The sequence below is a fragment of the Onychomys torridus genome, chromosome 2 (assembly GCF_903995425.1).
Source record: "Onychomys torridus chromosome 2, mOncTor1.1, whole genome shotgun sequence".
In the NCBI taxonomy this organism is placed as follows: Eukaryota; Metazoa; Chordata; class Mammalia; order Rodentia; family Cricetidae; genus Onychomys; species Onychomys torridus.
The window spans coordinates 3890318-3902523 of NC_050444.1; the positions used below are offsets into that span (position 1 = coordinate 3890318).

Consider the following 12206-nt stretch of genomic DNA (forward strand, 5'->3'; position numbering starts at 1 on the left):
GGTTACCAATGCTATTGCTTTTAAATACAATTTCTTCTCATAGTCTTTGAGCTCCAAGGGAGAAAGATCTTAATTTACTGACATTCACAATTGTTAGCCATAATAAAATTTCAAGTATCTGTTATATAATTAGACTGAAGAGAAAAAAAATTAGAGATGGATAAAAATGCAAACCCTACCTAGTCTCCACACTTTTATAACTCTATACATCTCTCAATTACTTGCTGGGATTACTAAGATTGCTTTCAAGGTATTTTCTCCACATAAGCCTACTACCTCTGCTAGGAAGGGTTACACCTAGGTGGGAGGTAAGGTACTATCCAAAAGGAAATGGCTGCTGATCCTAGAACCCAGAAATTCAACTTCATGGGTAGCTTCCTCTTTCTTGAGACTGCATGTAAAGTTCTTTTTATTTGGTTTTGTTTTCAACTATAGATCGTTCTGGCCATTTGGTGAAACTTACAGACATCTTCCTCAGAAGTGCTTTAAAGCACGTTAAATAAAACACATAAGACTGCAAAGAAAAGCAAACTATACATTAAGTACAGTAATACACTTATGTCCTTATTAAAATATTAAAACAGAATAAACAACATAAGCAACCATCAGGATGAGCAAATGAATTTTAATACATTTGCAAAAATATAGGTTAATGGAACTTAAAACATTTGTGATTTTTTTTTGTCAACAAATGCTACTAAAATGATTGTAGTTTTATCATCTTTATAATGAGAAACATGCTCAGTTTCAGTTAGACACTCCTGAAGATAATTTTCCCCAGCAAGGTTCACACACCTTTCTAATTCTTTCTTGAATTCTGATTTAATGAAATAGAAACATCAAGGAAGAATGCTCAAGAACAACAAGGTATGTCTAGTGGAAAAAATCTACATTCATGTTATTGACCATACTTACTTCCCTTTTTAACATTTTGACTTACTTTCTTACTTTAGATTGAGCACCTAGACTTCAGTACTCACTCTGCTGACATTCAGTTGTTTGCATGTATGGCTGATGCTGAAAGAGGGAGAAGAGTGGTGATTCCCTCTCATCCTACACTAAGCTACAGTGAAATGCTGGAAGACCAAACCAAAGCCAAGAATCCAGGGGCAGCCCTTACGCTGAGATCTCACGACCCCATAACCTTGGAAAGTTCTTTGAGGAACACATATATAATTTATAACAACTGACTGATTCATGTTGTCATCTAAAAAAAGAATGATCGCCAGGCGGTGGTGGCGCATGCCTGTAATCCTAGCACTCAGGAGGCAGAGACAGGTTGATTTCTGTGAGTTCAAGACCAGCCTGGTCTACAGAGCTAGTCCAGGACAGGCTCCAAAGCTACAGAGAAAGAAATCCTGTCTCAAAAAACCAAAACAAACAAACAAGAATGATCTATTCTATAAAAGGATAGATTAAAAGCATGTTATTGATAATGAAGATGATCTATTATTTTATGGCAATTACCAATTTAAACATTCTGACATTTAGAAGCACATACCTGTAATAATTCCAGAGTCATGGGAATATTCTTAAGTTCTTTCAGCAAATCCAACGCACCAGCCTATAAAATAAAACAGGTTAATATTGAATTCCCATGGAAGCAGAGCAAGGACTAGCCAATTAACAATACAATGGCTCATCTACTCACATGAGTACAAAGATACATGTATGCATATACATACATCTATCATCTTACAATGGAGATTAAAACATCTGAGGTTTATAATATCTGCTTTCTGAGTTATGGCTAGCACTTGTGAAGTAATTTTGAATTGTATTTTCAACAGTATTTGTGCAAATGTATCTTCGGAGAAGAAATGTAAAATTTCTTACTGTAATAAAAAAACATACCTAAGACTTCCATTGGAAAGAGCTGCATGTGAGAAAAGCCAGACTGAGAAAATGGGAGGCCCAACAGCTGCTATACCCTCTAGTGCTTATCCATGCAAGGATAATACAAACTGGCATTAAAGAGGAACAGAGGGGCAACAGTGCCACCTATAACTTTGGCCAACTACCCCTCCCCACCCCCCACTGCCTTATTTTTTTTTGGAGACAGGGTCTTATTAGGTAGCTCTGGATGGCTTGAAATTCCCTATGTAGACCAGGTTGGCCTCAAACTCAGATCTACCTGCCTCTGCTTCCTAAGTGCAGGGATTAAAGGCATGTGCCACATTGCTGCGCACTCTGGTATTCACTTAATTTCATTTTACCTAAAACAGTCATTTCATTAATGTTCTACATTTCAAAAGAACAGAAAAAAAAAAAAGGAAAATTTAATTTGTTTTTCTATCTGTGTGGGTTTCCCTGTGTGTGTCAGAGAGTGCTAAGAGGTCTGAGGTCAGGTGTCTTCCCCTAGTCCCTTTCCACTTACACACTCAGGCAAAGCCTCCTGCTCAACTCAGTGCTCCAGCTTGTTCCAGGGATTCCCTGCCTGTACCCTCTGCACTGGGATTACAAAACAGCTACCAAACCCACCTCCAGTCTTTTTTTATGTGGGTTCTGGGAAAAAGAATTCCATCTCCCATGCTTTACTCTCTGCCTCATTTCCTCTGCTCAAAAACACACAAACACACACAAAAGTTATGGTATATTTTCTTTTAACGCCCTTTCCTTCTGCTTATTGAAAAATACCCTTTTAGCTATGTACACACCTTTATTCTCAGCACTCACAATGCTATGGTAAATGGATCTCTAAGAGCTGAAGTCAGATACTGTTAAACAAACAACAACAGCAAAACTCAAGAATTCTTTTAGACATGAAATTTTTATTTTTATCATATATTGCCTCTTATATACATAAAATGGAAAATATGAATAAAACAAATCAGCTAAGGTGTTACCAAAGTACTTCATATTCAGAACCAGACATTTATAAATCATTTTTTGGCTCAAATGTGATAATGTCTGTTTCTACAGAGGGTTAGGTAAGGCAGCACAGCATATAACTTGAATCCTAGAACCTGGGAGGCAGACAGGCAACTCTTTGCAGGTTCCAGATTACATAGTGAGCCCTAGTCTCAAAAAACAAAAAAGAAGGGGTTGGGGATTTAGCTCAGTGGTAGAGCACTTGCCTAGCAAGCTCAAGGACCTGGGTTCGATCCTCAGCTTAAAAAAAAAAAAAAAAAAAAAGTTGTATCAAGAAGACTAGTAATAGGGTGATAACTCTGGTAGTGTGGTAACAGGTGCCTGTAATCTCAACGCTGGGAGACTGAGGAAGGAGCATCACAAGTTTAAGGTCAGCCTGGGCCATACAGGGACTCTTTGTCTCAAAACATGAATGTAATGAAACACTCTGTGAAAGAATCCATAAGAAAACTAATGCCAGGCTGGATTTGCAGCATGGAGAACCACACTTTTTCTACTCTTTCTATTTACTTCCTCAGGGTATCTCTGATTTTCTTCCAAGATTATGACACTGACTCTGCACATCATTATTATTCTTCCTGTGTGTGCATGTGTGGGGGTGAGTGGGGGTGCCCGCATGCCACAGCGCACTTGGGAAAGTCAGAGGGCGACATGACATGCAACTGTTGGCTTTCTGTTCCCGCTTTGGGTGTTAGGGATGGAACTCATGCTCTTAGGCCATTTTACCAGCCCTCTCTCCACAAGTTTTGACATTCTGCTGTGAAAGTACACAGTACACTACCAAGAGCCATCTGGCTAACTATATATGTAACTCACGCTGCCTTCCAAACTCTTAAAATATGAAAACAAGGCACCTTACAAATCAATGAAAACACAGCATACCTGGGAAAAATAAAAATCCCTCACCACAGTGCATTCTATAGAAAGAAGCAAAACTTTCATACTGTGTTTCTTTAAAAAAAAAAAATAATGTATTTTTTATATGTGCATGGGTATTTTGGCTGCCTATGTATCTGAGCACCACATGCATACCCAGTGCCTTTGGAGGCTAAAAGAGTATGTTGGATTCCCTAGGACTAGAGTTACAGCCTGCTGTTATCCACTATCTGGGGTACTGGGAATCAAACCTGGGCAGCTAGGGCTCTTAACTGGGGCATCTCTCCAGCACTTTGTACTGTTATTCTTTTAAAAAATAAAACCAAGAAAAGATTTCCAGTCATGATTTGAAGCCATTCAACACCAGACCTGACCTTCCAGAATAAAATGGTATTAACATCTCTTCCGACAACATCAATATAGAACATTTTAATTTAACCACAAACTTGAAAGAAAACACAAGAAAAATTATGAAACAGGTTATTATAAAGGATTTTAACCATTTGTGGTTTATAGATCTCTTTTTATGTTAAAATTCTGTATACGTTTTATTTAGACTGAACTAAATACAGTAAAACATTGTTAGAGATCATTGGTCTAAAGTTCAACACTAATTTAAAAAAAAAATTCTAAGGGGCTGGAGAGATGGCTCAGCAATTAAGAACACTTGCTGCTCTTGCAGAGGACTCGGGTTTGGTTCCCAGTACCCATTCAGGTGGCTTAGAATCACCTGCAACCCAGTTCCAGGGCACCTAACATTCTGGTTTTCATGGGCACCTGAATGCATGTAATGCATATACATACACTCAGGATAGGATATATATATATATATGTAAAATAAATACATACATACATACATACATACATACATACATCTTAAAGAATTTCTACAGCACTTCTTTTTTCAGTACAGATGAGGTTTAATCATGTATGTGCATATTGTCCCACCTCCCTCCAAATCAAACTAAAAACTGAAAAGTTAAGAAATTCATTTGGCAGCAAAGGCTAGTCTCAACAGATGTAAAGCTAATGGTTCTACATACCTAACTTAATGTCTTTTTTTTTTTTTTTAACTTCACTTAATGTTAAGGGTACAGTATTCACTATAGAAATGTTAATGTCTGATTGCTAGGAGCTGCCCAAATCCCTTTTAGAGGTATCACGTAATACATGATGAGGCATAATATCTTGTCAATCTGAAATATTCTGTAATTCTCAAGAGTCCAAAGGCTTTTAACAGATCTATCTATATTCTCTATTTTTGATAGCATTTTCTTCTAGCCACATCTCCATGGACTTTCTGATTCATTTCAGACTAAAAATCAATAAGAAGTTAACAAATTCAAATTTATAGGTAGTTCTTGTTCTCTTAAGGCACACGTGCCATGTCACATTAGCAATACAACACATGATTTAAGTCATTTTCCATGTAGCAGCAACAGATTGACTTTGACTTTGTTTCTACTCAGCCCTTTGGTGAGAATAGGTTTAGGAGACTGAGGCTATGATAGGAAGAAAATGGTAAGTGACTGATTGGATTCAGCAACTATGCTTGTTCTCAACAACTACCAAGTGTTCCAACCAGATGAGAATTTCATTCAAGGTTCTTTACAAAATAAACTAAGATGAACTGGATGAACCAGCCAAAAGCATGATTGTACGCTAACTCAGTGACAATTTATCTTTGGAGTTACTGTATACTAGGTATTGTGGAAAATATTTGAAAAATTCTGATTTTATGTATATGAGTGTTTGTCTGCATGTATTTATGTGTGTGTGTGTGTGTGTGTGTGTGTGTGTGTGTGTGTGTGTGTGTGTGTTGCCAGCAGAGGCCAGAAGAGAAAGCTGATCCTCTGGGACTGGAGTTACAGTTAATTGTAAGCCCCCAATGTGGGTGCTGGGAACCAAACCCAAGTCCTCTGCAAGAGCAGTAAGTTCTCTAAACAGGTAAGCCATCTCTTCAGCCCTTCAATAGATACTCTTAATGCCATATAATAAGCTCCATTCTGTGTGAGCACATAGCAGTAAACAAGACAGCAATCCTTTAGCATCTCAGAGAATTTTATTTAATATTAGAGATTGAACCTAGAGCCTCATACATGCTAACCTATTACTCTACTAGCAAGCTGTATACCACCCAGCTCCAGGGATTACATCAAAACAAACAACAACCCTCTACGTCTGTGATCCAGCGCAACTGCGTTTTCCATTCCTCTGGCCCACCACTGACAACTGTGCTTGCAGAACTCACTACCAAACAAAAGCTGCATTCTATCCCTCCCCAGTCACCTCCCTCCTAGCATCAAGCCATAAATAATGATGCAAGAGGAAGAAAGATCTGACTCTAACTTCCAAAGCCACACTTAGTTCACAGTACTGACTGAAAAATAAACTACAACTATCACACTATTTGATTACATTTTTAGTGCTTCTGTTAGCAGAAGTGCTTTTACAAAATACAGTATTCAAACTTTCAGACAACCTAATTCATATAAAACTAGAGGATTCAAACATCCTTCTTTTCCACATGCAAAAAGAAGAGGCATAAAGAACTTACAGTTAAGAACATGCGCTATATTTCCCTATGACCCAGATTCAAATTCATACTCTTGTTTCCATTAATTTTAAAAATCCTTTTCAGGCTTCTCACATATTGAAGAGAATAACATAGCTTCTAAGAGGTAGATGAAATGGTCAAGTACACAAGTGAAGTATTAAAACACAGAAAACACTGGACATAAGAGACAGCTGGGGTGGGGTGGCCTGGGGCTTGTATAGATGTTCCTTCAAAACAGATACACAGACGTCCAGTAAATATGGAAAAGATGCCCAGAGCATTTCACTAAAGACTGTAATTTAAAGGATAAACATCAACAAGTTTTAGAACAATGTAGTGAGATCAAAACAGTCAAGTACTACTGATGGCAACGTAAAATGGTATGTGCCACTTTGTGGGGAGAAAAAAAAAAGGAATTTTTTTGACAGTTTCTCAAATGGTTAAGTAGGTTTGGGGTATAGTTTAATGGTACAGTGTTTGCCTAGGAGTCCAGACCTAGGATTAAAAAGAAATATCACATAGACACTGCAGTATTTCTACTCCTACGTATATACCTAACAAAAATGAAAACATGCTAAAACAAACAAACATAAGTATATCTTAACATTAGTTTTATAGCCCAAAGTGGAAACGGCCTAGATGTACATCAAAAGATGAACCCAAATGTGATATACATGCCAGTACAATGAAATACTGTTCTATAATAGAAAAAAATGAAATATTAACAAGATGTGATACAGACTGGATTTTAAAACACATATAGTGAGCTTGAGCATGGTGGCATGTATCTAGGGTCCCAGTCAGCTACTCAAGATACTAAAAACAAACAAAAAAACCAGAGAGTTCTTAACTAGTCCAGACAACACAGTGAGACTGTTGTCTCAAAATAAAACACAGGACATTACAGTAATTGAAAGAAGCTAGTTAAAAGATGTCACATACTATAAGATTTTATTGATACGGAATTTCCAGAAGCAACAAAGATACAATGTATGTAGAGGTTCCAAGGGTGTTTTTCATTTCCAAATTCTCCTTTATAGAATGGGACTACTATCTGAGTATCTACTATCTAGCAAAACTATCTGAGTAATAAAAAGAGGTACAATTGATAATTACTGGATTTAGAGGAATATGTGGCTGAGAGTACAAGCTCAATAATTGGTAGCTGTAATTAAGTGACATCTACTCTATAGCTTTATTAAAATTAAGTGATATTTTTTTTAAAAAAGCAGAACTTAGATTTGTCTGTTAGTTATAACTATAATACTTGAGGCAGTTTCCATTTTTATGATCTAAAATAACTTAAAAATAGCTCCTATCACAGTTCATGCCTGTAATCCCATTTATGAGGAGACTGAGTCAGGAGAATCACATGAGCCTAGCTAAGGGTTCCAGGTCAGTTTGGACTACATAACAAGACCCCACCTTCACAACACAACACACACACACACACACACACACACACACACACACACACGCACGCACGCACGCACGCGCGCGCACACGCACGCGCACACGCACACACAAACAAAAACCAGTCTTGGGAGTGGGCATGGTAATGGCCCAGAACTTTAATCGCAGCATTCAGGATGCAGAGGCAGACAATCTCTAGGAGTTTGAGGCCAGCCTGGTCTAGTAAGGTCCTGATGTCAGCCAGTACTACATTATGACACCCAATATAAGTGGGGGGTGGGGGGAAGGATGCCAAGGAAATGGATAACAGTAAAGCCACTTGATCTCAAGTTTAGTGAGTTCAGCACCAGGAACATCCCTCTAATCCTGGCACCCAGGAGGCAGAAGGATCTCTGAGCTCCAGGACAGCCAGGGTTACTTAGAGAAATCCTCAAATTCTCCTCTAACCTATGCACCTGTGTATGCATAATGTTAATGTTTTAGAATTCATGGACAGAGTTGTCATTCTGACCTTTCTCTTTATTTCATCAGCCTGCTTGAATTTCGAAGGACAGGAAAATGAAAGAAAAAGCAATTAAAAGAACCAGATTTATGCTGGGTGTGGTGGCGCATGCCTTTAATCCCAGCACTTGGGAGGCAGGGGCAGGCGGATCTCTGTGAGTTCTCTTAGTCAGCCTGGTGTACAGAATGAGATCCAGGACAATCAGGGCTGTTACACAGAGAAACCTTGTCTCGAAAAACCTAAAAAGAACCAGATTTATTTTCCTTTTTAAAGGCAAATTTTCATATTGGTTAACGCTGTGCACTGTCAGAAAACAGACTCGAAGTTTGTTCTGATGGATTAGGGAAAAAAAATAACCCAGTTAATAACCTTTTCCCCCTGAGAGCTTCTAGTGTGGCAAACTGGGGACCTCCAGGCAGAGAGAAAAGCTTCCCAATTTAATACAAAAACAAAAAACAAAACCCAAGAAATGTTCAACCTATCATATAACCAAAACTCATCTCTTGCAGCAAGGAATAAAATGGCTCAATAAGTAAGGACGATAAACGACACAGGCTAACAGAAAACAAACAGGAAATATTTGAAAAGACCAAAATTGCAAATGCTGATTAACAGGGCATGAAATTAAATGCTGGGCAACGCACCTGTTGAAAAAGAGGAACAGGGGAAGTCTAAAGTTTTAGTCATTTGGTAGTAACACTAATTCCTATGCTGGCAGTAAGTGGAAAATTAGCTAGCTCCTGGCTCAGCCAAAACTACACAGTACTTAAGCACAAGTAATTTTACTCAATCTCTTGATTAAAAATTGTATATACCACGCACGCACAACTGTATCCTACTTACAAAAGAATTCTGCAGAGGTCTGTAACTCTAAAGCGCTGAACAAATGTAAGTAAGCACCCCTTCACGGCTTTAATTTCATAAATGGGAACAAATGATTTCTAGTACTTTGGTAATAAAAATGTGCGGAGTACGGGAGAACAAACCCAGGTGAAGTTGGCCGAGGAGAGGTAAGTGTGAAGCAAAGGGGTGGACACAGACGATGTCACCGGCCCGCCACTGCCTTAGCACCATGCAGCCCGCCGGGGAGTGTGGTTTTTAACCGTGGCTGGCCCGCACATCTCACCCAGGCCTCCTTGCTAAGAGACGGCGGCTACAATGTTTCTACTAGCGATGCGGGTCTGAGGCAGAGCACGCACTCTACCGCCCGTAAACGGACCGCGGCACCCAGTGAAGCCCGTTCCAAGGTAACCGGCGGCGGCAGCCGCACATTCTCTCAAACAGTGAGGGTTTCATCCTAGGCTCACTGCGGACGTTGCCGGCACCGACGTGTAAGCCGGAGGGCGCGCGGCGCGGCCCGGCCCTGACTGGCTCCGCGTGGGCCGGTGTCGCGGTCTCGGCCGCGGCCTGCCCGGGGCCCGCCCGCTCACCGCGTTCTTCTTCTGCACCATCTTGTCCATCTTCTTGGCAATGCGAACCACCTCGTCCTCCATGGCTCCGGAAGGCCTCCGCTCGCCCGGCCGCAGCGGACGGGAAGCGGGAGAAGCTGCGCAGACGCTCGGCAAGCCGTGAAGCAGACGGCCTAGGCCTTCCTCACGGACCCGGCCCGCGGCGGCGGCGGCGGCGGCGGCGGCGACAAACGCTCCGCCCCCTAGGCCGCGCCAGTCGAGCGCCGCCCGCGCCGCGCAGGCGCTACCAATCGATCGCGAAGGTCTGGATAGGGTCGCTAGAAGGCCGCAAGATCCGGCCCGCTGTCCTCTTTCTTGACCTGCTCCGGGCCGCAGAAGTCTGGAACTTCTGGTCCTACCTCAACTCGCGTTGCTGGAGGGTTGGGATGGGACTTTCATGGGCTTTCACGCCAGCAGGAGCCCGGCTCCTGGCGATAGACGGCAACCGGTTCCAACCGAACCCCTCCAGCACCGCGTCCGAAGGGATCGGAGTAGGCGTGGCTGTCCGCTTTGAAGAGCATGAGAGAGCACCGAGGGGCCAATCTCGGCCTCCGCTGTTCGAACCTTCTCAGCTGCTGAAGGAAACCTATTTAGAAGATGACAGCCTTGAGAATTGTGACTAATAAAAGGCCAAGGTAGAAAACTGACATATATATTGTTTGGGGTTGTTTACTTTGTCCCTGTGTAAAAGTTTTTAATAAATCAAGAGCCAATGAATATTACAAACATTAAGCCTCAAAATGTCTTCTTTCCAATGAAAAAATTAATTAAAACACATGTAGTGTTATTAATTAAACACGTGTCACTAAGAATGAAAAAGATCGTGTTATGAGAGTAGTAGTAACTAATGATGTGTCCTTCCACACTTTAGGGCTTCTCTAATGAGCAAAGAAAGTATAGTTTCCCAGGGTGACAGTCACCAATCACAGTTTCCATTGAAAGGAAACAGTTCAGTAGCATGTTTTGTCCACAATACGTGCTTTTCATTGTTTTCTTTTTTTTACCTTTCCCCTCAATATTCTTGAGAATAAAGAAGGAACAAGAATTGTCTCATTGGCACATGAGAAACTAGGTCTGTGCTCAGTTAAACCACTTAGTACCAATTTATACTATTCGCAACTATAACCCTATTCCAAAATGAATTATCATTAATTGAAATCTACCACCTAATACAATTCTCTCTATACCAAGATAACAGGTTTTTATGGTTCATGTTTGGGGAGACCAGAGCAAGATGTGGGAGGTTTGTACTATTATGACCACTAGACAGTTTCCAAATTTTCCATAATTTTATTGTCAGGTCCAAAAGAAACTTAGAACAAATAGCTAACTGTGGTACCTATTAGCATACCTCTATGCTCTCTTCACATCGCAAGTACCTGTTACAGAGTCCTTGCTGGCATCCTGGCTTCCTAACTCATTTCATCCTATCCCCTTACCTAAAATTCTCCAATTTACAGTCTTCCCTCCCCACAGCTTCTGATTCTTATATAACCACGCCATTTTAGCCGTGTGTCATTGGTTCTTGGTCCTCTTTCTTGGCCCCCACTCTGTTGGTCCTCTCTTGCTCCACCCTGCCATGGCTGGGTCCATTCTGCTGGCCATGTTTAGTCTACTCCTTTGTCTTCCTGCTCTGGACTCTTCATGATGCTTCTGGCTGTAGTTTCCCTCATATCTACAATAAAGACCTTACCCTCAACCATACCTTGAAGAGCTCATGCCCTTACTTTATACATTTGTCACTTTAAAAAATGTACAATTTTGCCTAATTTTTTAACGATTTATTTCTATTTTATGTCTGTGAATGTCTGGTGCCTGTAGAAGCCAGAAGAGGGCATCAGATCCCCAGAACTGGAGTTAGAGACAACCTTAAGCCAGCATGTGGTTCCTCAGCAAGAGCAGCAAGTGCTCTTAACCTCTGAACCATCTCTCCAGTCCCTGTTTTCCTAACTTCTACCTGGACTGTCTGGTTGTGTTGTAATTCTTTTTATATTTTGGATATAACACTTAGGGGATGTTTCCTCTTTTGCAGGCTATCTTCCCATTCATCTTTTCCTCGACACTTGGTCTTTTGTCTGTTGTAGAAGGCTACTGAACTATAGTTATGCCATCTTGTGAAAGTATTCCTGGTCTCTGGTCATGTAGACCAGCCATAAATTCCTATACAATGTGACCTAAAGATTGTGAGAACTGCCTGAACACTTAACTGCTATTTTTCTGCCCCGACCAGCAGGGTCTTCAACGGGGACCTAAAGGGAGGGCCGACGAACGAGAGGGACAGGAGACACAAAGAATGAGAGCAAGACAGGACGTCTGATCAAGCTCCAACATTTTATTTTTCTCTCAAGGCATATATAGGAAGGAAAAGGGGGTTGTGAGCAGGAAGGGACTTAATTGTGGGCTGTTCAGCCAGCAGGAAATGTTGCTCTGAAGGTTATCTATCTACCCTTGTCTAACTGCCTAATTGCTTAACTGCAGCTCATTCATCTGATATCTGAGAAGAGGTTCTGGTGCTATGGAGACTTAAGCAAGGCCTATA

The 12206-nt window shown here is 40.8% G+C and overlaps 1 protein-coding gene across 1 annotated transcript in view; it reads right to left on the minus strand.

Annotated features, from left to right (window-relative positions):
• Tcea1 (transcription elongation factor A1) overlaps positions 1-9886 on the minus strand; it is a 36779-nt gene extending 26893 nt beyond the window's left edge. Inside the window, exons 1-2 of the mRNA XM_036179518.1 lie at positions 9650-9886; positions 1502-1564 (exon numbers count right to left, since the gene is read on the minus strand). Coding sequence (XP_036035411.1) covers positions 1502-1564; positions 9650-9712 — 126 coding nt within the window. The 5' untranslated portion in view covers positions 9713-9886. The remainder of the gene's footprint in view (positions 1-1501; positions 1565-9649) is intronic.
• Between the last annotated feature and the right edge of the window lie 2320 nt (positions 9887-12206).